Below are 26,690 nucleotides of genomic sequence, written 5' to 3'. Positions count from 1 at the left end.
CCAGGGATGGGGGTGAGAAAGAGCTGAGCAATATGGCCATCACAAGGATTCCTGGTGGGGTTTCAGGGATGAGGATGAGGGACAGCTGAGCAATATGGCCATCACAAGGATTCTTGGTGGGGTTTCAGGGATGAGGATGAGGAACAGCTGAGCTATATGGCAATCACAAGGATTCCTGGTGGGATTTCAGGGATGAGGAACAGCTGAGCAATATGGCCATCACAAGGATTCCTGGTGGGGTTTCAGGGAGGAGGATGAGGAACAGCTGAGCAATATGGCCAACACAAGGATTCCTGGTGGGGTTTCAGGGATGGGGGTGAGGAACAGCTGAGCAATATGGCCATCACAAGGATTCCTGGTGGGATTTCAGGGATGAGGAACAGCTGAGCAATATGGCCATCACAAGGATTCCTGGTGGGGTTTCAGGGAGGAGGATGAGAAAGAGCTGAGCAATATGGCCATCACAAGGATTCCTGGTGGGGTTCCAGGGATGAGGATGAGGAACAGCTGAGCAATATGGCCATCACAAGGATTCCTGGTGGGATTTCAGGGATGAGGGACAGCTGAGCAATATGGCCATCACAAGGATTCCTGGTGGGATTTCAGGGATGAGGAACAGCTGAGCAATATGGCCATCACAAGGATTCCTGGTGGGGTTTCAAGGATGGGGGTGAGGAACAGCTGAGCAATATGGCAATCACAAGGATTCCTGGTGGGGTTTCAGGGATGAGGAACAGCTGAGCAATATGGCCATCACAAGGATTCCTGGTGGGGTTTCAGGGATGAGGAACAGTTGAGCAATATGGCCATCACAAGGATTCCTGGTGGGGTTTCAAGGATGGGGGTGAGGAACAGCTGAGCTCCAAGGGTGGTGGTGCAGCCCCTGAGCCAGAGGAGGAGACACCTCTGCCTGGCACCAGCAGAAATGCAGCTGCAGGTGCTCCCAAATCCCAGCATGAAGGATGTGTGCCTGTATCCAGCACCAAGAGGATGAGGCTCAACAATCTCACCCCCAAACCCATCCACTTCTCTACAAAGAACAGAAACACTTTGCTACCCGAATCATTTCCCAATTGGCCCTAAAAAAGGCAAGATTTGTCTTTTCTGAGTGACATCTTTCCCAAATGATGGAAGGCAATTCACAGCACTTTTCAAAAACAGCAGCATCTTCCCCACAGTTCAAACTCACCAGTGAGTTCTTTTTTCCTGTGATGTCCTTCCCTCTGCATTTAAATTTGTTCTTTAAAGTGCCACCATTGTTGGGAAGAGAAGAGTATTAACAGAGCTGACAGTCTGACAATCATGACAAGGCTGCCATAATGGCACAACCTTAATTGACAGATTATCTCTGCCACAAAACACACACCAGTTTCCCCCTCACTCAAAGAGTAACTGTGAGCAATAAACCATCAACTCTAAACTCAGTTCCTCCACCTCAAAAGCTTCTCCAAGTCCTCCCAATTCAACACTCCCATACACACATCAGGGAGGCCTTTTGGCTTTTAATGTAACTCTAAATATTTAAATTACCCCACATCCTTCCCCCTCATTACAGAGAAAAGGTTCTCAAAACTGCTCAAGTCTAGACAGAAAAGATGCTTTTCCTAAAACAAACATCAGCAAGAAGTTTGTGATCTGGCCATTTTTAGAGTCTAAAACCAATGAGGGAGTTGAAGTAACTTGTACCTCTCAGTGGTGTAACACCACAAACAAACTGCAGTGCCCTGCACAGTCTTTGGCTTTGCCTTTGAGAGTCACAAAGTTGAAAAGTTATTCAAGCAGAGATGCCAAATTCTGGGATGCTTTAGGTATCCTGGGGGGTGTTATCTCCCAGTTCAGATGTCTCAGGCCCCAGTCAGACTCTGGGCAGCTGCAGCTTCAGCACTGCTGAGAAACAGGAGAGCAAACCCAGCTGTGAAACACTTGCTGTTCCCTAGAAATGTGGCTCAGCTCCAACTGGGCCTTCTCAGAATTCCAGATGCTGCTCCCCTGCACTTCAGGGTGTTCCTGAGCTTTGGGAGCACTGAGGAGATGCAAAAAGGCCAAGCAGAAACCTCTTCTCACAGGAATCATCCACAAATCTCCCCTTCTGCCTGGAACTGGAACTGCTGCTCTGGGAGCTCCTTCCTGCTGAGTCCTGACTGAAATTCCTCCTCCTGTTTGCCAGCAGGAGTTCAGCACATTCATTCCCTACTACACTCACCATCACACGGTGCTTTATCAAGCCCTGGACTGTCAGGACTATCCTTGTACTCCAACTCTTGGCTCTCCTCCACCAATCACAGTGTCCTTTGTTTGCCAACAGCACGTTCTTACCTACCCTTAATCTCGCTGCCATTTCACAATCCCCACACAAACCTCCACAGCAGCCAAGTCCAAAACCCACAGCTTCAAATTATGATGTTGGCTCTTTACATCCATCCATATGATCCACTCCAAACTCCATCCATGTGGGCAACAGTTGCTGAAATGCCATTTCAGAGCTGGTCTCAAAGATCAAAAGCTCAGCAGGGGTTATGTAAGAGCTGGTGAACAAAAAGGGATGTCCCAAACCCCACTGTGTCACATCCATGTCCAACCCACACTTTATGGGTTTGATTTGGGACAAGGCACCCCCCAGGCCTGCAGTGAGGACCCAAGTTGTGAGTGGGGCACAAAAACAGTGAGCAACCTCCAAGAAAAAACCCTGAGCAGGTTTTATCTGAGGCACAAAATGCTCCCTCTTTTCCTTGTTTAAGCAAAGCAAGGCCTGGCTATAAAAATGTTCTTCTAAAAGCAAGTTCTTCCTTTGTCCTCAATGCTTGGGCAAGAACTTTATGGCACACACAGTGCAAGTTGAAGGTACAACGTGTTCCCCACACCACCTGATAAGGGGCTGCCCCAAGCTGGCACCTCAAGATACAACAGTTTGGGCTGTGCCAGTTGGGAGGGATTTGGGAACTGATACATGAATGTTTGGAAGGAAATCCTGCATGAGGACAAGAGCCTCCATCTTCACTTGCCAGGTGGCAAAGTGCACATTCCCAGGGAGAGCCTCGTGGCAGAGGGGGGATGTTTTCCCTGGAAAGGGTAAATTCTCACCAGACTCTGCAAAAGGGAAGATCTCACTGGCAGGAGGCACCAAAGCTCAGCAGCAACGAGACACAGTTTTGCTGGCAGGGAAACACATCCCCCATCCTTCCATCCCTTACCAGGTGTAGTTTCAAAGGATTCTCCCCTCCAAAACACCCCAAACATGGAGCAACACTTATGTCTGCAAGTGGCTCCTTTCAGATTTGCTCTGATTGTCTCTCCCCAACAAAGTCAGAGCTCACAGCAAGTGTTAGACAGGAATTCCCACACTGAATCCACAGGAAACCAGGGTTTCCATGGCAAATGTTGGGGTCACCATTTGAAGGGTAAAGGGGTTAGTCCAGTGATGGTCAGAGAGCTCAGGCACAGCAGCATCAGAAGGTTTGTAAACTCAGAACCTACAACTGTTTTAATTTTAGTTACAGCTTCATCTTTTATCTCCTCCTGTACCCAACACACCATCACAGTGTTGGTTACTCAGCTCAACAGGCACACATGGAAACATCCTGCTGGCTCCAAGGTATCCCAAATTCTACAGGTGGCTCCTCCTTAAGGGTGCATCATCAACTACCTCAGACATTGGGAGACACACACACACAGACACACCCACACACACACACCCTCATCCCCACAATTCTGTCTCTGCTCCCTGACACACAATGACATCAATCATCTTTCCACAGAAACCACCATGTGCTGGTGTGCAGGTGGATGTGCTGATGTGCAGGTCCCCCAGCCCCAGGGCACGTGTGGGGCAGGGATGGAGAGGAGGGCAGGGACAGGGCATGGTGAGGAGGGCAGGGCATGGAGAGAGGGGCAGGGACAGGGGGAGGAGGGCAGGGATGGTGAGGAGGGCAGGGATGGAGAGAAGGGCAGGGATGGTGAGGAAGGCAGGGATGGTGAGGAGGGCAGGGATGGTGAGGAGGGCAGGGATGGTGAGGAGGGCAGGGATGGTGAGGAGGGCAGGGATGGTGAGGAGGGCAGGGATGGTGAGGAGGGCAGGGATGGTGAGGAGCAAGGGATGGAGAGGAGGGCAGGGATGGTGAGGAAGGCAGGGATGGTGAGGAGGGCAGGGATGGTGAGGAGGGCAGGGATGGTGAGGAAGGCAGGGATGGAGAGGAAGGCAGGGATGGAGAGGAAGGCAGGGCATGGCGAGGAGGGCAAGGACAGGGGGAGAAGAGCAGGGACAGGGGGAGAAGAGCAGGGACAGGGGGAGAAGAGCAGGGACAGGGGGAGAAAAGCAGGGACAGGGGGAGAAAAGCAGGGACAGGGGGAGAAGGGCAGGGACAGGGGGAGAAGGGCAGGGACAGAGGGAGAAGGGCAGGGACAGAGGGAGAAGGGCAGGGAGAAGGGCAGGGAGAAGGGCAGGGAGAAGGGCAGGGAGAAGGGCAGAGACAGGAGGAGAACGGCAAGGACAGGAGGAGAACGGCAGGGACAGGAGGAGAATGGCAGGGACAGGAGGAGAACGGCAGGGACAGGAGGAGAATGGCAGGGACAGGAGGAGAACGGCAGGGACAGGAGGAGAATGGCAGGGACAGGAGGAGAATGGCAGGGACAGGAGGAGAATGGCAGGGACAGGAGGAGAACGGCAGGGACAGGAGGAGGAGGGCAGAGATGGTGAAGTGGGCCAGGGAAGGAGGGCAGGCATGTGTGGGGCAAGGGGAGGAGGGCAGGGCATGGTGAGTAGGGCAGAGATGGGGGGAGAAGGGCAAGGACAAGGGCAGGGACAGGGGGAGAAGGGCAGGGATGGGGAGGAGGTCAGGGCACAGTGAGGAGGGCAGGGATGGTGAGCAGGGCAGGGACAGGGGGAGGAGGGCAGGGCACAGGGAGGAGGGCAGGGATGGTGAGCAGGGCACAGGGAGGAGGGCAGGGCACAGGGAGGAGGGCAGGGATGGTGAGCACGGCAGGGCCAGGGGGAGGAGGGCAGGGCACAGGGAGGAGGGCAGGGCACAGGGAGGAGGGCAGGGCACAGGGAGGAGGGCACAGGGAGGAGGGCACAGGGAGGAGGGCAGGGATGGTGAGCAGGGCAGGGCCAGGGCAGGAGCTCACTCACCCAGGGTGGCAGCCGCTGCCAGTCCGGCCGCGTACGGGTCCGTCCCCGGCGGCGCCGCGCTGATGATGTAGGGGTTGGGAACAAAGGCAGCAGGAGCTAAACCTGCTGAAAACACACCTGTCAGTGAAAACAAACTTCACTGGCACTGCAGCCCTACCACACCTGCCTGGGGAACACAAACTCGGGCGCCTTTGCTGGGTTCAGGGAGTGTTTCCTACAGGGAGTGAGCGACCAGCGAGGCTGAAGAGGCAGAGGAGAGAGTTCACATAAAGGAAATTTAATTCCTTAAGGAAAGCTGAAGTGGTAAAATACTTCCTACACAACAGCCCAGGTACCTCTGCAGGGCAGACAGCTCAGGGGACTGGGCAGTAACATGGGCTGAGTGCTTGTTAACTACTCTCCTGAGAGGAGATCAGGACCCAAACTGCACTGGTTTGAGTTCCATGCCCACTCCAGGATACCAGTCCTCCAACTGGTTAGTTTGGCAAGAGTTCAGGAGTGTACAGACATTCCCTTCCTCTGCAAGGACACAGTTTAATCATTAGAGAAATCCCAGGTGGGCAGGAGAGGGGTGGGGAGGGGAGGTGAAAGGGAGGAAGTTAAAAAGCCAAATAATTCGAATTTAGGCCTATCCCTGAACTCCCCTGAGCACACAAGGGCACTGCACAGAGCTGGGAGAGGCCCAACACTTTATATTGGGATTTTGGGTAAGAAAAAACATCACTTAAAATGCTTATTGTGCTAAAAAGTTCAACCCTAGGACAGTTTAATCATCCAAGAATAAAATTTCTACAGCTCTGGTTTTCTGTGCACAGCACTAAGTTAATCTATGCTCTTTTAATAACAGCAATCACGTGTTTGCATAAATTTTATCTTTAAGTTATAAAGTCAGACCCCAGGCAGCTGGACCAGGTCAGACTTATACTGAATTGGGCATTCATTGTGCTGCTCACCCTGATTTCTGCCTCCCTCAGAGCAGGCAAGGCCTTCCCAAGGCTCTCTGGACTGGGCAGCACCCTCAGGAGGGTGAGAGTGCCAACCCTGCCAGGCTGGAGTGTTCTATAAACCCTCTGGAGGTGGGCAGGGGGGGCACCCACTGAGGTTTCCAAGCACATCTTTAACCAATGTACCAGCTGCAAAAACATTCCCAACCCTTGTCTCCCTGATTTCTGCCTCCCTCAGAGCAGGCAAGGCCTTCCCAAGGCTCTCTGGACTGGGCAGCACCCTCAGGAGGGTGAGAGTGCCAACGCTGCCAGGCTGGAGTGTTCTATAAACCCTCTGGAGGTGGGCACGGGGGGCACCCACTGAGGTTTCCAAGCACATCTTTAACCAACGTACCGGCTGCAAAAACATTCCCAACCCTTGTCTCCCTGATTTCTGCCTCCCTCAGAGCAGGCAAGGCCTTCCCAAGGCTCTCTGGACTGGGCAGCACCCTCAGGAGGGTGAGAGTGCCAACGCTGCCAGGCTGGAGTGTTCTATAAACCCTCTGGAGGTGGGCACGGGGGGCACCCACTGAGGTTTCCAAGCACATCTTTAACCAACGTACCGGCTGCAAAAACATTCCCAACCCTTGTCTCCCTGCTGTTTGCCCACTGTGTGGAGAGAAGGGCAGTGCCAGGGGATGTGTCAGGGGGCACACTTACCTATGTGAGGCTGGTGGGCAGCTGCCAGGGCGTACTGCTGCTGCTGTGCTGCTGTCAGCTGCTGCACCGCCAGCGCGTTGGGCCTCTGGAACAGCTGCGGGGCAAGAACACACACACAGGGCACTGAGACGGGCACAGGGAGCTGCCCCTCCCGCCTCTGAAAGCAATCCCTCCACACCAGGTTTCCTTTCATCGCTCTCTTTGAAGAGAAACGTTTCCAAAGGAATTGAGAAAAGCCAAACCCTCGGGGGAAAAGCGTTTGAGATCAATTGTCGGTGTTAATGCACGTGAAAAACACACAGTTGTGAAGGACAGCAAGCCCTGGCCAGGGCTGTCTCTGCCACTCCCTGTGCTTGGAACTCCCGGCACACACACACGGCCCCAGCTGCAGCCTGGGGGGCAGCAGGGGATGCCACGAGCACTGCCAGCTCAGCACAGGGGTGCAGGGACACCAGTGGCACCAGTGATTGATACCAATGGCACCAGTGGCACCAGTGGCACCAGTGACACCCATTGACACCAGTGACACCAGTGGCACCAGTTGTACCAGTGATACCAGTGGCACCAGTGATACCAGTGACACCCAGTGGCACCAGTGACACCCAGTGATACCAGTGGCACCAGTTGTACCAGTGATACCAGTGGCACCAGTGATACCAGTGACACCCAGTGGCACTAGTGACACCCAGTGATACCAGTGACACCAATGGCACCAGTGGCACCAGTGATACCAGTGGCACCAGTGATACCAGTGACACCCATTGACACCAGTGACACCAGTGGTACCAGTGACACCAGTGACACCCAGTGGCACCAGTGACACCCAGTGATACCAGTGATACCAGTGACACCAATGGCACCAGTGGCACCAGTGACACCCATTGACACCAGTGACACCAGTGGCACCAGTTGTACCAGTGATACCAGTGGCACCAGTGATACCAGTGACACCCAGTGGCACCAGTGACACCCAGTGGCACCAGTGACACCAATGGCACCAGTGGCACCAGTGATACCAGTGACACCCATTGACACCAGTGACACCAGTAGCACCAGTGGCACCAGTGACACCCAGTGGCACCAGTGATACCAGTGGCACCAGTGCAGACTGAGGTGGGATGGCAGCGCCTTGCAGGGCCAGGTGTGGAGAGCTGAGACACCTGAGGTGCCTCCAGAGCCACCTGAAGAGCCACCAGATGGGATTCCAGCCCCAGGCATCACAAACCCTGGTCCAAACGTTTCCTTTTCCTGCCCACCTTCCATCACCAGCCCCTAATCCAGGCAGGAAGTGCAAACTCTTTTTTGACCACCCAGACCAGACCCGAGCACATTCTGGTTAAGCCAGCTTAGATTTCCCTGAAATCTTAGGGATCAATGGGAAACGTTAGTGAGAACAAGTCAATGTTAAGGATCAATTCTCAAGGTTATTGTGAATTTTTTTCTCAATGAAATAAAGAGAGGATTCCATTAGTCTTTGAAGTATTTCTGTCTAAGTTTTGGGGGTTTTTTTTATTCCTCCAGGTCCTTACTAAAACCTTATTTCTCCAGCTTCTTGTGACTCCACCTAAATGAACCCCTGAATCCATCAGAGCATTACTCAGCTCTAATTAAAACATTTCAGGATATACCAGCTGATTATCTGCTCTGGGAGTATCCAGCAGCACTTCCATCCTCACTCACTTCCACCAGTGATCGCCTGGAGGTGTGAAGGACTCCACACACCACTGTGATAAATGTTTGCTCTCCACTCACTCAGAAACAACTTGTATTCCTGAACGCCCTTCGATTTTCACACCTATTATACCCTGCCCTCCTTTCACACCAGACAAGTGGCCTGGAACAGCAGAAACGGCAATAACTGCCCAAATTATTGGCAGAAACCCACAACCATCGAGAAGAAGCAGAGACACATTCAGAAAGTCAGGTTGTATTGTTTTTATAGGCAAAAATCGCAGCTGGGCTCCTGAGAGCAGAACGAGCAAAGATGGTGAGAAAATCCACCTCTGTTTTCTTCTTTTTACAAGTTCAGGTGGAGGAAAAACATGCAGGGGATCAGAATCAAACTTATGGTGTGGAAAGTGGCATTTAGGGGATGCAGAATTGATCCCGTGTGGGGCATGACCCCAGTCACAACCTGTTTTCCTCAAGGATTGCCCCTATGAATATCCAAGGAGTATCAGAGCATTCCTTACGGAGAAACACATCCAATCTACAGTTACTTCATTGCCTCCCTGGGCCATAAACACTCTGAGCGGTTTTTAGCAGAACACACCCTTTGTTCCCCCCCAAACACGCCATTCAGCAGCACTTCATGCTCACACCAAGCTGAGTGCTCCTTAGGGGGTGGCAGCTTCCTTAAGGTGCCATCTGTCAGCAGGAACTGGGGCAAAGGTTCTCCTGCCATCCCTTGGGTTAAAAAAGCAAGGACATCACGGACAGCGAGGGCTGCAGCACGTGGAATGAGGGATGTTGCCTGTGGGAGTCAACAGCAACACCTTGTTGATAAACATTAGTAGATGTGGGGAAAAAAATCAATATATCCAGTGCTAGAACAGCCATCCCTGGGCTCGAGGTCTCTACTTTTGTATTGAGTTCAGCAATCCAATATTTCAGCTTTTCTCCAGCTGCAAAATTTCACCAAACCCTTTAATTTTCCTCCTTTGCATCCCTGGGATGTGTTTTGCCTCCCTGCTGATGTGAATTCCATCAAAGTGAACTTTGCAGAGAAAAGAGCTGGGTGATTATTTGCTCGTCTTAAGGGCAAAACAACCATTTGTCTTCTCTGAAAACCCCTTGTCTTGTGCTCACCTGACACGTGTGAGGAATTCCACACCTCCCAAATGCACCTCAATGATCTATTTTTAAATCAGAACAACTGGCAGAACAGAATCCTCAGCTCCTCAGAGCATCAATCCCTCCCTCCCTGCTCTGGTGGGGATTTGGTGTCTGAGCTCTGCTAAATTGGACTTCATAGAATCACAGAATGGATTGGGTTGGAAAAAACCCCTGAGATCATCAAGTCCAACCCTTGGGCCAACTCCAGTCCCTTTACCAGATCATGGCACTCAGTGCCACGGCCAAGCTCAGCTGAAAAACCTCCAGGGATGGGGAATCCACCCCCTCTCTGGGCAGCCCATTCCAATCCCTGAGCACTCTCTCTGCAAAGAAGTTTTTTCTGCTCTCCAACTTCAATTTCCCCTGGCAGAGCTTGAGCCCATCGTGCCCCCTTGTCCTATGGCTGAGTGCCTGGGAGAGGGGATTTGGAAAAGGATCTGGAGTGACAGGACAAAGGGAATGGCCTTAAATTAAGAGAGGAGACATTTAGATGAGGTATCAGGAAGGAATTCCTGGCTGGGAGAGTGGGCAGGCCCTGGCACAGGGTGCCCAGAGAAGCTGTGGCTGCCCCATCCCTGGGAGTGTCCAGGTTGGATGGGGCTTGGAGCATCCTGGGCTGGTGGGAGGTGTCCCTGCCCATGGCAGGGGTGGCACTGGATGGGCTTTAAGGTCCCTTTAAGGTCTCTCCCCAGCCAAACCACTCCACGAGTCTGTGCCCTCTCCCTCTGCCCTCTTTAATTCTCTTTGGCTCAGTAAGACTCAGCTCCCTCAGAAGACACTCAGAGCAGCTCAGACATTGCAGCTGCAGCTTTCCTGCTGCCTGTACCATGCACAAGGAAGCAGAGCCAAGAAAAACCATCCCCCTTTCAGGTTTTGTTCAGCCAGATAAGCCCCTCCAGCCCGGGGGGCTCTGGGAATCATCAAGTGCAGGTATTTAGGAAGAGCTATCAGAGCCTGGCTGTGCTGTCTCCATCTGCTGACAGCACAGACCTGCATTCCAAAACTACAAATCGGTATTAAATGGTGGGATTGAGTAAGTGGGAAAAGGCAAAGAGCCCTCTGTAACTGCAACATTACCTCGAATTTACAAAGGGAGCCAAAAGTGCACCTGGAGCACTTCAGTCTGCTCGAAATCTCATTTGGAGGGAAAAGCTCCAGCCCCCTGACAGGGTTTTGGAGGAGCTCAGAGAGCTCATCCAACACTCCAGGGAGGCTGTTCTGCTCTGCTCCAGGTGGACACAAATCAAGGATCATTTACAGCACGTGGGGGAGGGAATGAGGGAATTCCAAGCAGCCAGAACCCCACAGTCTGTGTTGGACAGTTAAGGGAACATTGGGGGATCAGACTGGGCCAGTTTCTCCTGCAAAATAAACATCTGACATCTCTAATCAGATTACACAGGTAAGACCATCCCCTTCTTAATATTCCTTTTAGCTGTGCTTGCTTGTAATCCCCTCAAAGGGCAGGACACTTCCCAACACACCCAGAAAGGCACTTTTATGGATGAGATCCTTTGGTCAGGACATATTTCCTTCTGACAAGTGAATGGGAAAACCAGCCTGCCAAAGCCACCTCCCTTTCATGCAGGCTGTGGCTGGCAGGGAGCAGAGGGAGCACTGGGAACATCACAGAGAGAGAAACTGGGCACAAATGTGAGCCAAGAGCTCTTGGATTTACACAAACTGCACTGAGAGGTCACACTTGGCAGGGCAGTGCAGCCTTATCTTTACTACAGCACTCAGGCCCACAAAGGGCTGTTTGATTTGCTGGAGGTGGAAGTGACTCTTGCAGCAAAAATAACAGTTCTTGTTCAACAGCTGGTGCTGAGCAGGGCCTGGGTGGGACCCAGGGGTGCCAGAGGGGCAGGGTGGGCAAGGAGCTGTGACCCCACTGCTCCCCAAATCTCAGGGACAGCAAAGGATTTCAGCTTCACAGCAGGGCACAGGGAAGGGAAGGGGATGGAGGAGCTGGGGGGGCTCAGCCTGGAGAAAAGGAGGCTCAGGGGGGACCTTCTGGCTCTGCAATTCCTGCCAGGAGGGGGGAGCTGGGGCAGATCGGGCTCTGCTCCAGGGCACAGGGACAGGAGGAGAGGGCACAGCCTCAGGCTGGGCCAGGGCAGGGGCAGGGGGGATGTGAGGAGCAGGAATTTCTGCCTGGAAAGGGTGGTCAAGCACTGGCAGGGGCTGCCCAGGGAGGTTTGGAGTGCCCAGCCCTGGAGGTGCCCAAGGCAGGACTGGCCGTGGCACTGAGTGCTCTGGGCTGGGGGACAAGGTGGGCATCGGGCACAGGGTGGGCTCCATGGGCTGGGAGGGCTTTGCCAAGGTGGGCATCGGGCACAGGGTGGGCTCCATGGGCTGGGAGGGTTTGCCAAGGTGGGCATCGGGCACAGGGTGGGCTCCAGGGGCTGGGAGGGCTTTGCCAAGGTGGGCATCGGGCACAGGGTGGGCTCCATGGGCTGGGAGGGCTTTGCCAAGGTGGGCATCGGGCACAGGGTGGGCTCCATGGGCTGGGAGGGCTTTGCCAAGGTGGGCATTGGGCACAGGGTGGGCTCCATGGGCTGGGAGGGCTTTGTCAAGGTGGGCATCGGGCACAGGGTGGGTTCCAGGGGCTGGGAGGGCTTTGCCAAGGTGGGCATCGGGCACAGGGTGGGCTCCATGGGCTGGGAGGGCTTTGCCAAGGTGGGCATCGGGCACAGGGTGGGTTCCATGGGCTGGGAGGGCTTTGCCAAGGTGGGCATCGGGCACAGGGTGGGTTCCATGGGCTGGGAGGGCTTTGCCAAGGTGGGCATCGGGCACAGGGTGGGCTCGATGGGCTGGGAGGGCTTTGCCAAGGTGGGCATTGGGCACAGGGTGGGCTCCATGGGCTGGGAGGGCTTTGCCAAGGTGGGCATTGGGCACAGGGTGGGCTCCATGGGCTGGGAGGGCTTTGCCAACCTCAGTGACTCTGTGATTCCCAGTCAGCTTTAAACACAATTGCACTGAGGTGACATCAGCTCTACATGGGTATTGCCCAACCACTTCATATGAATTAAAAATGCCAAACCCAGGCCAGCCCAGGCCAGAAACCCACGTGCCATCACTCCAGAACGGGCACCCTTCCCTGCTCTGCCTCACTCTGGCAGCTTTTATTGCCACTTACTCGGTGCCAGACGTGCCAGATTTTAAAATCTTAATTTTTAAAGGCTGAAAGAAACAAATAAAAACCCCCTGAACTTGCAAATGAGCCTCCATTTAAATAGAAAACACTGAGGAAATGCAAATTACAGGCCTGCCCTTCCTGCTGTAGCCCCATCTCTAATGGCTCTTCAAAAAGCAGCCCATTTATGTAGCTCTAACATACTGTTTTAAAAAAATACACAAGTTTCATGGTTTGAAAGCAGTTCCTGAATCCCAGATCCTACACCAGGGTAAGACAAAGACTTGAAACTGTCTTGTTTTTCTCCTTTTTGAACTATATAGCAGCTATTTAGTTTAATCATTACAGAATTTTCCATCCTTCACCTCCCAAACATGCTGCAGAATGAAACAGCCAACGGAGCTGCAGCTCAGATATTTACCCTGCTTTTAAGACCACGATAACTCTGAAGCCTCAGCACAAACTTGGCAGTGCTTTCCCTCAATCCAAAGTGCCAGCAGCTCTTTTGCTCCAAAATATCAGATATTTCAGGCAAGGCAGGGCTGGTTATACAGTCCTGCAAGCAGCTCCAACAAAGGATTCCATTCTTCTCGGAGGGATATCACAGTTGCAAAGGGAAGGCAATAAAGTTTACAATCATTACCCAAACGAGCAGGAACAGGAGGAGATTGGGAGTCGATGGCTGGATGGAGGCCCAGCACTCAGGAGGGGCCAAGGGCCAGGCCAGGGTTTGGGGGCTGAGGAGCCTGGGCTGGCCTGGGAGAATGGGGGCACAGCACTCTGCCCTGGGGGGGTTAAACCAGGCTCAGGGGGTTAAACCAGGCTCAGGGGGTTTAAACCCAGCTCAGGGGGTTTAAACCAGGCTCAGGGGGGAGTTAAACCAGGCTCGGGGGGGTTAAACCAGGCTCAGGGGGGTTTAAACCAGGCTCAGGGGGGTTTAAACCAGGCTCAGGGGGGGTTAAACCAGGCTCAGGGGGGGTTAAACCAGGCTCAGGGGGTTTAAACCCAGCTCAGGAGGTTTAAACCAGGCTCAGGGGGGAGTTAAACCAGGCTCGGGGGGGTTAAACCAGGCTCAGGGGGGTTTAAACCAGGCTCAGGGGGTTTAAACCAGGCTCAGGGGGGGGTTAAACCAGGCTCAGGGGGGGGTTAAACCAGGCTCGGGGGGGGTTAAACCAGGCTCAGGGGGGTTTAAACCAGGCTCAGGGGGGTTAAACCAGGCTCAGGGGGGTTAAACCAGGCTCAGGGGGTTCAGCCAGGCTCAGGGGGTTAAACCAGGCTCAGGGACCAGCAAGAGGGGTCGGATCTGACATTCCCTCAGCCTGGAGCTGTCAGGGCAGCAGAGCCCAAAGTGGGGCTGGGGCCAAGCCCAAAGTGGGGCTGAGGAGGAGCCCAAAGTGGGGGTAAGGACGAGCCCAAAGTGGGGCTGGGCCCAAAGTGGGGCTGGGCCCAAAGTGGGGGTGAGGAGGAGCCCAAAGTGGGGCTGGGTCCAAAGTGGGGCTGGGGCCGAGCCCAAAGTGGGGCTGGGGCTGAGCCAAGGCAGAGTCCAAAGAAGGGCTTGTCAGAGGCCAAAGTGGGGCTGAGACAGAGCCCAAAGTGGGACTCAGACAGAGCCCAGGCTGAGCCCAAAGCAGGGCTGAGACAGCCCAGGCTGAGCGCATTGCAGAGCTGAGCAGGTGTTGGATGGACCTTTCAGCCACTTTAAGGGCTCCAGGTGGGTGTTTACTTTTTGTTTAGCAGTTTTCACTGACTTTAGGCTCTTTTTCAGTGCCAGCTTACTCAGGGCACCAACGATTCCCACCCAGAGAACTGCTGTGCAGAGCTGGATGAGCTGTTTGATACCTGTGCAAAGGCTCCTGTTCAGCTGCCTTGGGAAGCTCAGGGAGGACACACAGCACTCTGCAGACACCATGCCAAGAATTCCTCCCCCAGGACAGGACCCTGAGCCCACCTGACCCCACAGTGACCCTTCTGGAGCCACAGGGATGGGCCAAGGGCCAACCCTCACCTGCTGCTGGGAGTTGTAGTCGAAGAGCCCCACGGTGGCCGCGGCCGAGTCCACGGGCACCTGCGTGCCAGAGTAGTCGAACTGCAGGGGCTCCATGCCCACGTGCTCCATGGCATCCAGGGGCACACTCTGTGACTCCATGTTGGAGAAATCCTCCACGGGCTTGGCCCCGTTGGTGCTGGCCAGCTGGGCCAGGCCCTCGGCCCCGTTCTGGCTGGGGCCCAGCAGGTCCACCTCACTCGCCGAGCTCTGGCAGTTCCCGGGCGTGCGGCTGCAGGGAGGGAAAACCCATCACCAAACACACCCCTGAGAGAGCCCAGCACAGCTTGGAGGGGCTGTGACAGGGGGGAAATATCTGAGCTAGTCCCCCTAAGTTAATTCCACAGAATTAAAAAACCCAAATTAATAATCACCCACTACCCCAACAGTTCCTGACCTCAAACACCTCTGGCAGAGGAAAAAATTCAGTCTATTTTCTGCTCAGTTGAGAGTCAGTTCTAACAAGGCAGGATTTTAGCAATGCCACAGCTCTTTTTTCAGAGAGCTTTGTGGTGATTATTAACCCTGTGATGCTCTGGCACTGTATGTCATAGAAACATAGAATCATAGAATGGATTGGGTTGGAAGAGACCTCTGAGATCATCAAGTCCAACCCTTGGTCCAACTCCAGTCCCTTTACCAGATCATGGCACTCAGTGCCACGGCCAAGCTCAGCTGAAAAACCTCCAGGGATGGGGAATCCACCCCCTCTCTGGACAGCCCATTCCAATCCCTGAGCACTCTCTCTGCAAAGAATTCTTGTCTGCTCTCCAACTTCAATTTCCCCTGGCAGAGCTTGAGCCCATCGTGCCCCCTTGTCCTATTGCTGAGTGCCTGGGAGAAGAGACCAACCCCCAGCTGGCCAGAACTTCCCTTCAGGCAGTTCCAGACAGTGCTGAGGTCACCTCTGAGCCTCCTCTTCTCCAGGCTCAACACCCCCAGCTCCCTCAGCCTCTCCCCACAGCACTTGTGCTCCAGTCCCTTCTCCAGCCTCGTTGCTCTTCTCTTCTCTTCTCACTTGGGTTGGAAGAGACCTCGGAGATCATCAACCCTTGATCCAACCCCACTGGGATCACTCTGGCACTCTGTGCCCTGGGCTGGTGATCACAGTGGGGTTGGATCAAGACATGTTGGATTCTCTGTCCCTGGAGGTGTTTCAGAGGACACTCAGTGCCACATCCAGTCCCTTCTCCAGCCTCGTTGCTCGTCTCTGTCACTTGAAACCTCTCTAAAGTAGCTGCTGTGGTTTCCTGATGACCCAAAATAAAGATTGGACTCAGTGGGAATGGTTTATCTCCATGCAGGGGCACTTCTGAGTGTTTTGCTTGGCTTTTACATTTAATTTTTTGACCATTTGTTTCCCTTTCCCAGCATTCCAACATGTCAAGGGAAACCACAGCAAGGACATAAGTGAGCAAGAAACACAAATGTATCAATTACATCAACAGCCACAGTTTCAGGTTTTAATCCCAGGAGAGCTACAGGGAACAAATCCAGAACCCCAACTCTAATTTGGACTAGTACATGAGCAGAGTCAACACCTTCCCCAGGTGTTTCCACAGGGATCCCACACAGAGTAATTAAAATAGGTGGGAAAATAAACCCAGAGTACAACATTCAGGCCTAGGGGTGCCCAGCCCTGAGCTCTCAGGTGTTACCCACCTTCTCCCTGTGCTTCCCTGGGTACCTTTGTAACACCCCTGGGACACTGAATGAATGAGCCAAAGGCTCTTTCACTGCAGCATGGAAAAACCTTTCCACAAACATCAGGTGCATGTGCTGGTTTGGAATTGGGCTGGTTTGGAATTGTGCTGGTTTGGAATTGTGCTGGTTTGGAATTGTGCTGGTTTGGAATTGTGCTGGTTTGGAATTGTGCTGGTTTGGAATTGTGCTGGTTTGGAATTGTGCTGGTTTGGAACTGTGCTGGTTTGGAATTGTGCTGGTTTGGAACTGTGCTGGTTTGGAATTGTGCTGGTTTGGAACTGTGCTGGTTTGGAATTGTGCTGGTTTGGAATTGTGCTGGTTTGGAATTGTGCTGGTTTGGAACTGTGCTGGTTTGGAATTGTGCTGGTTTGGAATTGTGCTGGAAGCAGAGCTGGTGACCCAGGGGTGCTGCAGGTCCTGCTGAGCAGCGATTGCAGAGCCTGGGGCTGTTCTGATCCTCACACCTCCACTGAGGGGCTGGGGGGACACTGGGGGGCCCACAGCAGGGACAGCTGAGCCCAACTGATCCCTGGGATTTATATAAAAGAGGGTTCATTTAGATTAGAGAGAAAGAAGGAGTTTTTCACACTGAGGGTGGGCAGGCCCTGGCACAGGTTGGGCAGAGAAGCTGTGGCTTCCCCATCTCTGGAAGTGTCCAAGGGCAGGCTGGATAAACTTGGAGCAACCTGGGCTGGTGGGAGGTGTCCCTGCCCATGGCAGGGGGTGGGATGGGATGAGCTCTGAGGTCCTTTCCAACTCAAACCATTCCATGATCCTATGATGTCCCAGACCATCCAACATCATGCTCAGCATATGGAGCTGACAGAAGAAGGAAGGGGAGGATGTTCAGGGTGATGGTGTTTGTCTTTCCCAATCACCATTATAGAATCCCAGACTGGGTCAGGCTGGAAGGACCACAGTGCCCATCTGGTCCCACCTGGGCCATCCCACAGCACCTGGCACAGGATGGTGCCCAGATGGGTCTGGAATATCTCAGTGAGGAGACTCCACCCCCTCTCTGGTCTCTGCTCAGTGCTGGGTCACTGCACAGCAAAGAAGTTCCTCCTCCTGTCCAGGTGGCACTCCCTGGGCATCAGTTCCTGCCCGTTCCTCTGGTGGCATTGCTGGGCCCCTGAGCAGAGCCTGGTCCTGCTCTGCCCCCTCCTGCAGGCACTGCCAGCCATGGGGAGGTGCCCTCAGTGTCCCTGCTCTGCCCCTCCTGCAGGCACTGCCAGCCATGGGGAGGTGCCCTCAGTGTCCCTGCTCTGCCCCCTCCTGCAGGCACTGCCAGCCATGGGGAGGTGCCCTCAGTGTCCCTGCTCTGTCCCCTCCTGCAGGCACTGCCAGTCATGGGGAGGTGCCCTCAGTGTCCCTGCTCTGCCCCCTCCCTCAGGCACTGCCAGCCGTGGGGAGGTGCCCTCAGTGTCCCTGCTCTGCCCCCTCCCTCAGGCACTGCCAGCCATGGGGAGGTGCCCTCAGTGTCCCTGCTCTGTCCCCTCCCTGAGGCACTGCCAGCCATGGGGAGGTGCCCTGAGTGTCCCTGCTCTGTCCCCTCCTGCAGGCACTGCCAGCCATGGGGAGGTGCCCTCAGTGTCCCTGCTCTGCCCCCTCCTGCAGGCACTGCCAGCCATGGGGAGGTGCCCCCAGTGTCCCCTCTGGAGGTTGCACAGCCCCAGCTCCCTCAGCCTGTCCTGCTCCCAGAGGTGCTCCAGCCCCTGCAGCACCCTTGGCACAGGTGATGGATCCCAGTTTTCCTGGGCTGGGCACCCACCTGCCCTTGGGAGGGGTGAATGAAGTCCTGGCTCTGCTCTGCTTTGCACGCACCAGTTTTGCTTTCCCTGTTAAACTGTTTTCACCTCACCCCCTGAGTTTCCTCACTTTTCCCCTTCTGGTTCTCTTCCCATCGGAGGGGAAGGAGGGACTGGCTGTGGGGGCTGAGCTGCTGGCTGGGATTGGGCCCCACCACTGATTAATTGCTAATTAAGGGTGCACATACCTGAAGTCTTTGACATCTGCGTCGATCCCGTTCTGAACAGGCAAACCATTGGCTTTATCCATCACATCCCCCTCCTCCTTCAGATCTCCCAATTTATCACCATCAAACGTGCCCTTACTCTTCTTATCCCCTTTGTCATTCTCATCATTCTCTGCATCCCTTGGCCCCTGGGCAAAGAGAGACATTGTTTTAATAAGCTGAGTTTTCAGATCGATTTTACTTTTATCCCGAGATGGTCACAAATCAGACACATGTCACAATAAAGGAAGCCACTTGCAAACATTAATTCTTACCAAAAAAAAAAGCAGAATAGCCCATAATAATTGAAGAAAGGAGGGAATTAGCTCTCACTCTTCCAAGAGATTTCATTCCATTTAGTAATTCAGGCTTTGCTTCTACAGGCTCTAAAAATCCCAACCCAAAATAATTGTAAGGAATTCTCTTCCTAGATGGGACTTCAACATTAACAACAGGGGCATAAACTGAGTTAGAGCCTCTCTGGAAGTCACTGGTTCAGTGTCAGACACAGCAAATGTTTGAGAACCATCTCAGGTTTTGGGGGGAGGCATCACTGATCTGCACAGTGAATTCCAAAGTACAGCTCATTTAAAAGCACTCAAATATATTCCAAACTCAATCTTGGTTCATGTAATCCTAAAGCACGAAAATAAAGAAAGGAAAAAAAAGAGGAAAAAAAGGATTTCTGTTCTGTGGAGCATTTTATGAGTGGTTTTACATCTCCAGCATTTCTGCCCTTAATGTCTGTGTTTTATTTCACTTGGGAGAAGAATAAAGGGTGATGATGCCTGGGGCAGTGTTTTGAACAACAAAAGGGAGAGGAAAAACAACATAATTTATGATAAAAAACAGCAAGGGGCATATAAACATATTTATCAGAGCCAGCTTTGGTGCTGTCCCAGGGACAGACACCCAAACCCTGCCTTGCACTTCCTCTGAGGGAAAAAACTTTGCACACAACAAGCTCTGCATCAACTAAACCCTTTTCCCATCCCCTCTAATTGGAGGGAGGGATTTTCCCCTTATATTTACAACAAAAATATAGTTTTAAAAGTAACTATCTTCTGATGTTGCTTCTTGAAGAAAATAAAATTGTGCTTCCTTAATATTATAGAGCAGATTTGGAAATGCCAATTGTAAATATGAATTTGGAGCCCAATTTGGAGGACATTGAGCAGTGAGAGCCCTGAGTGTCTGTGCTGGGGGCAAACCCCTCTGTCACCCCAGCTGGGATGAACTGGCTGTTCCACTGGCTGTTCATTGCTCAGAACTCCTGTGCCTTTGGCTCAGGGCTCAGCCAGGCTGGGAGGTGCCCATGATGAGGGCAGGGATGGAGGAAGCTCCAAACAGCCCCCTGGAGAGCTGAGCAGGCATCTAATGGTCAAAAAGGAGGGGTTTGCACAATTCCTGGCCCAGCTCTGGGCTGAGGGGGCAGAGCTGGGGCCCAGCCCCTTCTCCCCACCACAGGGATGGGGTTTGATGCCACCTCTGTGCCCATATCATTAATTTGGGGTGGCAGCAGCTCTGCTCCTTCCCCACCCCAGGACCCACAGGCACTGCTGCCCCTTCTCCATTGGGAGTGGCTGGAGTGGCTTTGGGAGCTGAGACCCATTTCTGGGATCATTACATGGAGCTCTTGGTTCACCAAACCAGTCACAGGCTCAGCCAGAACCCACAGGACAATCTGCAGCCTTGGATGGATGGGGTGGTGCTGCTGGGGGGCTTGGGCAAAAACCAGGGAATGGCAGCACCTTCCCACATCCCCCAAGTCAAGGACAAGAGTTAACCTGCTGGTTGGAGGTTGGAATCTGATTAACCTGTCTCTGAGCAGAGAGAAACTAAGCTAGTAAAAGAAAGAAGAAACATCTGCCTTAGGCTGGATTAACAAACCAACCAATGCCCAAGTCAAGGACAAGAGTCAACCTGCTGGTTGGAGGTCTGAGTCTCGTTAACCCATCTCTGAGCAGAGAGTTAAACTAAGCTAATAAAAGAAAGAAGAAACATCTGCCTTAGGCTGGATTAACAAACCAACCAATGCCCAACTCAAGGACAAGAGTCAACCTGCTGGTTGGAGGTCTGAGTCTCGTTAACCCATCTCTGAGCAGAGAGTTAAACTAAGCTAGTAAAAGAAAGAAGAAACATCTGCCTTAGGCTGGATTAACAAACCAACCAATGTCCAAGTCAAGGACAAGTTAACCTGCTGGTTGGAGGTTTGAATCTGATTAACCTGTCTCTGATCAGAGAGTTAAACTAAGCTAGTAAAAGAAAGAAGAAACATCTGCCTTAGGCTGGATTAACAAACCAACCACTGGAGCAGCAAACGGAGAGAATGACAGAGCAGAACTCAAATGTGGGGATCAGGCAGACTTACAAATCCTCCTTTCCTTAGGCAGGAATCTCCAGGGGAGGAGCTCAACACATACTCCACCATGCTGACTCCGAGGCCACCGCTCTCCGAGCGTGGGGAAAGCACCGAGTTGACCTCACTGTTCACATGAAAGCCCTGCCCGGGTCTCCTCTGCACCATAATGGGCTGCGAAACAGAGTGATCTGCAACAAAGAATGGTCACCCTTAGAAGCACATCCAACCAGTCAAAGAAGGCAAGTCATTGAACACCTTCTCTCTGACACTCTGATGGTGTCTGGTACTAAAACCAGGAGGGTTTTCTCATATTTTAAACCTACAAGTGGGAACTACATTTAAAATCTACAACAACAAAATTTGAGAAGCTTAAGACTAATTAAGGGTTGCAATTAAATACCCCACAGCCCTAATTTTTATTTTTAGTAAAACTCTTGCATTAGTACAGTGAAAACCAGTTTTGGTTTGTCACTTCAAACATCACCCTATTGTTACATGAGCCCTGTATTTGTGTTCTTAGTCCCAAGAATGTTTTCGTGTCATGGCCAGAGGTTTTTGTGGCTGTTGCTTCCTCAAGAAAACGTTTGAGAACTTCATTTCTCCTCCCCAGCCCATCCTTTGGCCACCCCTGCAGTGGAAAGGGTTGAGGTCCAACAAGGACAGACATCTCTAAACCCTTCTGGGCTCTGCAAAAATCGTTTGGTGGGCAGGGAATGGAATGGCCCTTCATCCCCAGGGAGGGAAGGAAGGAGTTCTGGGCTCCTGGCAACAGTCAGGGAGTCAAAAATAACAGGCAGCAGCTACAGGAGTTGCCAGGGGATGGTGGAGGGGACATGGAAGGGACGTCACCATGCAGTGACACTGATACTGGAGCTTCCTTACAAAGCAGGGAGAGGCTGCCAGAGAGTTCTGTTCTCTCCCCGCCCGTGGCTGCACCTCCCTCCTCCTCCCTCAGCCCAGCACAAGCCCCAGGTGTGCCCACAGCAGAGTGGAATGGGGAGGCTTTGGGGGAAAAAGGGGAAAGCCGGTTAGAACCCAGCTCTGCCCTGCACCCACCAGGAGGGCAGGGCGGTCCCTGGATCGCCTTCGGGGCTGCCTTGAACACTAAACACAGTGTGAGGCAGAGCAGTGAAAACCCAGAGCCAGGAGGGAGCCCTGCAGGGCATCCCCTGGGCACAGAGTGGATGGAGCCAGGGGGGCACCTGGCAGCAAACCAGGGGCCACCCATTCCATGCAGGATGGGCACTGGGGGACACTGGGAGGCACTGGGGAGACCCTGGGGAGCATTGGGGACACTCTGAGGAGCACTGAGGAGCATTGGGGACACTCTGGGGAGACTGGGGAGCACTGGAGACACGCTGGGGAGCACTGGGGACATTCTGGGCAGCACTGGGGGCACCCTGGCTGGGCACTGGGAACACCCTGGGGAGCACTGGGGCCACTCTGGGAAGACTGGGGATGCTCTAGAAGCACTGGGGACACGCTGGGCGGCGCTGGGGAGCACTCTGGGGACACCCTGGGGACCACTGGGGAGCACTGGGGACATGCTGCGGGGCACTGGGGACCACTGGGGACATCCTGGAGACACTCTGAGCAGCACTGGGGACACTGAGAGCACTGGGGACACACTGGGGAGCACTGGGGACACCCTGGGGACACTCTGAGGAGACTGTAGGGAGCTCTGGGGACACTCTGGGCAGCACTGGAGACACCCTGGGGAGTACTGGAGACACTGGGGAGCACTGGGGACACTCTGGGGAGCACTGGGGACACTCTGGGGAGCACTGGGGACACTCTGGGGAGCACTGGGGACACTGGGGAGCACTGGGGACACTCTGAGAAGACTCTGGGAGGCACTGGGGACACTGGGGGGCACTGGAGACACTCTGGGGAGCACTGGGGACACTCTGGGGAGCACTGGGGACACTCTGGGGAGCACTGGGGGGCACTGGGGACACTCTGAGAAGACTCTGGGAGGCACTGGGGACACTGGGGGGCACTGGAGACACTCTGGGGAGCACTGGGGACACTCTGGGGAGCACTGGAGACACTCTGAGAAGACTCTGGGAGGCACTGGGGACACTGGGGGGCACTGGGGACACTCTGGGGAGCACTGGGGACACTCTGGGGACACCCCGGGGAGCACTGGGGAGCACTGGGGACACTCTGAGAAGACTCTGGGAGGCACTGGGGACACTCTGGGGAGCACTGGAGACACTCTGGGGACCACTGGGGACACTCCGGGGACACCCTGGGGAGCACTGGGGACACTCTGAGAAGACTCTGGGAGGCACTGGGGACACTGGGGGGCACTGGAGACACTCTGGGGACACTGTGAGGACACTGTGCCCCTTGGCACTGCCCAGACAAGGCTGTTCCACAGGCTCTGAGGTGTGAGGGACTCACGGAGAACAAAGGAAGGGATGAGACACTGGCTGTGACTCCTGGAGCAGCCACCAGTGTGGGAGGGGACCTGCCTGGGGGTGTCACAGCCCAGCAAGGGGCAGCAGAGGAGAAGGTGCCCCCTCAGCTGCTGGCAGGGCCTGGCTCAGCCTCCAACCCACCCCAACCCCAGCCTGGCCCAACCCAAAGTGCTGCCAAGGGCTGGGCCAGGCTCGGGGGCAGCGGGAGGAGCAGCTCCCAAACCCCACCCATGTCCAGGCTGAGCCAACACAGCCAGTCCTGAGAGCCCTCAGCCCCTTTGCACAGCCAGTTTGAATAATTAAAAATGTCCTTAGAACTACCCCAAAGCCTTCGATTTAATAGTGGGTGTTTGTCAGGAAAAGCCTCCCAGCAGAGGGAGGTTGATGTAGATCCCATTCCCTGGGAGCTGCAGATGTTTGGGAAGTGCAGGAGACACCCACATTATTCCATACAGAAACCAACAGAAAATAACAAATAAAAGGAATTTCAGCATTTCAGATCCACAACGTGCAAAGGATTTTTTTTTTAAATTTAACTAAATTTAACACTCCTGAAGTCCAAAATCAGGGACAGTCTCTGGTCCAAGATCAAAAGCCTTGGCAGATGAAATTCAACACTCCTAATTCAAAACATCAATTCTTTCTCTTTTCTTAAACTGAATGTTGGGGTTTGGTTGGTTGGTTTAGTATTTAAAAAATTGTAGGGTGGGTTCTTTCTTTTTTATTCATCTTTTGCTCCAACATCTTTGTTCAAACTTTCAAGTGATTCATCCCAAGGCAGAAAACACATCACAAAGTTTAAACTGAAAATTTAAGGACAATTTAGGAGTTAAAATTGAAATTTTAAGGAGAAATTAAAAGTTTAAATTGAAATTTTAAAGACAAAATAAAAGTTCAAATTGAAATTTTAAGGACAATTCAAGAGTTTAAATTGAAATTTTAAGGACAATTCAAGAGTTTAAATTGAAATTTTAAGGACAATTCAAGAGTTTAAATTGAAATTTTAAGGAGAAATTAAAAGTTCAAATTGAAATTTTAAGGACAAAATAAAAGTTTAAATTGAAATTTTAAAGACAATTCAAGAGTTTAAATTGAAATTTTAAGGACAATTTAAGAGTTTAAATTGAAATTTCAGGGACAATTTAAAACCTTAAATTGAAATTTTAAGGACAAATTAAAAGTTCAAATTGAAATTTTAAGGAGAATTTAAGAGTTTAAATTGAAATTTTAAAGACAAATTTAAAGTTTAAATCGAAATTTTAAAGACAAATTAGAAGTTTCAATTGAAATTTTAAGGACAATTTAAAAGTTTAAATTGAAATTTTAAGGACAATTTAAAAGTTTAAACTGAAATTTTAAGGACAAATTAAAAGTTCAAATTGAAATTTTAAGGACAATTTAAGAGTTTAAATTGAAATTTTAAAGACAAAATAAAAGTTTAAATTGAAATTTTACGGACAATTTAAGAGTTTCAATTGAAATTTTAAAGACAAATTTAAAGTTTAAATTGAAATTTTAAAGACAAATTTAAAGTTTAAATCGAAATTTAAAGGACAAATTAAAAGTTCAAATTGAAATTTTAAGGACAATTCAAGAGTTTAAATTGAAATTTTAAGGACAAATTAAAAGTTCAAATTGAAATTTTAAGGACAATTTAAGAGTTTAAATTGAAATTTTAGGGACAATTTAAAACCTTAAATTGAAATTTTAAGGACAAAATAAAAGTTTAAATTGAATTTTTAAGGACAAATTAAAATTTTTAAGCAGAAAAACACAATTTTACACACATTTAATATTTATGGATATTTTAACTCTATCCCAAAGCAAAGTGGGGGTTTCTAATTGGTATTTATTATATAAACCAGTTGAGGTTTTAAACCTCTCCAGAGCTTTGTCATCCAGTGATTCCAGTACATGAATTGTACATTTCTGTGTTCAAGCCCAACTAAATGAAGTAAATAATTGAACTACCTGATGTTCCCCAAGCACTGTCTCTCCACTGATCTCCCAGAAATATCCCTTTTGGTCCATCTTTGCTGGAATCATCAGATTCCCAAAACTTTTTACCAGGCAACAGCTGCTGCAATTAAAAAAAAAAAAAAGAAGAAAAAAAAGAACAAAACAAAGCAAAGCATGATTAAAATAAGCATAAAATGCAAACACAAACCACGAGCAACTCCCTTCGAAACACGAATCAATCATTAAACATTAACTGATCCACCCAAATATTTACACCACCCACCAGCTGAGGGGACAATTCCATCACCCAAATCCTTTTATATTTGAAATGCTTTGGAACCCCACACACCTCAGCACACACATCCAGTGACACTCTGCAGCCTCTCAGCACTTGCACAAAAATATATATATATGTATTTGTCCCAGTTGAGCAGGTGGGCCCAGTTTGTCCCTGTGTGGGGGTGACCAAAGCTGTGCATTCCAAACCCTCCATTCATTGCCCAGCAACTGTTCCCAATGGCCCATTGGCAGCAGCTGCCCAGGGCACAGCTGAGCCCTCAGGCTGGGAGCTGGCTGGGAAAGAAGCCTGGCAGAGGAGCTGGGAGAACTGCCCTGCAGGGAGTCCTTGGCACCTCCACACCCACCTGAGGGCTCAGCTCTGCCCATGGGCCAGCAACCATTCCAAAATCCCCCCTGACTGCCAGAGTCAGATCCCCCAGGGTGGAACTCCCTGCCCTGGGGGAGGCACTGGGGGCTCCCACCCAAACCTCAGGGGAGACAATCTTGGCCTTTGGGGACTTCTGGGACCACTCATTGGATGCAGAGGAGGAGCAGCCCCTGGCCAGGAGGAGCCACCACTCTGGCCCAGACTGTGCCATCATCTGCACCAACAGGTTTGTCCCTTCCTTTGCCTTTGGACTCAGAGGAACCACGTGGGGCTCAGCACAGGGGCCACCAAACCCCCCTGTGTTTGTGCCCCAGGGGGCTGGGTTAGACTGCTGGGGTTGGGGGTTAAACCCAATTTCTCTTTGTGCCATTGCATTGATTGTAATGTTGTTATTAAATTGTAACTCTGACTTATCATCTCTTTCATGTTGGGTTTATTTCTCCTCTCAGTTTACCTTTAAACCAGCACAATATTAGAAAAACCTGCTGTGATCAGAATAGCAGGAGTTGAGCTGAGCTGGGGGTACCTCTGAGAGCACAAAGTCCTGTGGCTGGCACGGACAGGAAAGCTCTGGAGATTCCAAGAGCTCCCACCTGGCCCCAGGTCAGGGACTGCTGAGCACTCTCAGTGCTCCCAAGGAGTGGAAACACTAAAGAGAGTGGGCAGTTCTGGGCTGGGCAGAGCAGAACCAGGTTGTGGGTTCCTGAGAGCCAGACAGAGGCACTCTGGGCTGGGGGAACCAAGGACAGCTGTGCTGGAGTCAGGAGATGTGCCCCAC

At 52.0% G+C, this 26,690-nt stretch overlaps 1 protein-coding gene across 7 annotated transcripts in view; it reads right to left on the bottom strand.

Moving 5' to 3' along the window:
- Window positions 1-26,690, bottom strand: part of PUM1 (pumilio RNA binding family member 1) — a 115,157-nt gene that overhangs the window by 50,579 nt on the left and 37,888 nt on the right. For 2 of the 7 annotated variants that reach the window (XM_071577009.1, XM_071577011.1), the window contains exons 4-9: window positions 25,258-25,366; window positions 20,873-21,051; window positions 18,484-18,650; window positions 14,745-15,015; window positions 6,769-6,862; window positions 5,126-5,242 (exon numbers count right to left, since the gene is read on the bottom strand). In XM_071577009.1, the coding sequence (XP_071433110.1) occupies window positions 5,126-5,242; window positions 6,769-6,862; window positions 14,745-15,015; window positions 18,484-18,650; window positions 20,873-21,051; window positions 25,258-25,366 (937 nt within the window). The remainder of the gene's footprint in view (window positions 1-5,125; window positions 5,243-6,768; window positions 6,863-14,744; window positions 15,016-18,483; window positions 18,651-20,872; window positions 21,052-25,257; window positions 25,367-26,690) is intronic. The other 5 variants (XM_071577013.1, XM_071577015.1, XM_071577010.1 and 2 more) reach the window with 3 other exon arrangements.

This window comes from Pithys albifrons, chromosome 24, assembly GCF_047495875.1.
Source record: "Pithys albifrons albifrons isolate INPA30051 chromosome 24, PitAlb_v1, whole genome shotgun sequence".
Lineage (NCBI taxonomy): Eukaryota > Metazoa > Chordata > Aves > Passeriformes > Thamnophilidae > Pithys > Pithys albifrons.
The sequence above is the reverse complement of the archived record's forward strand: the minus strand, read 5'-3'. Positions and strand labels throughout refer to the sequence as shown.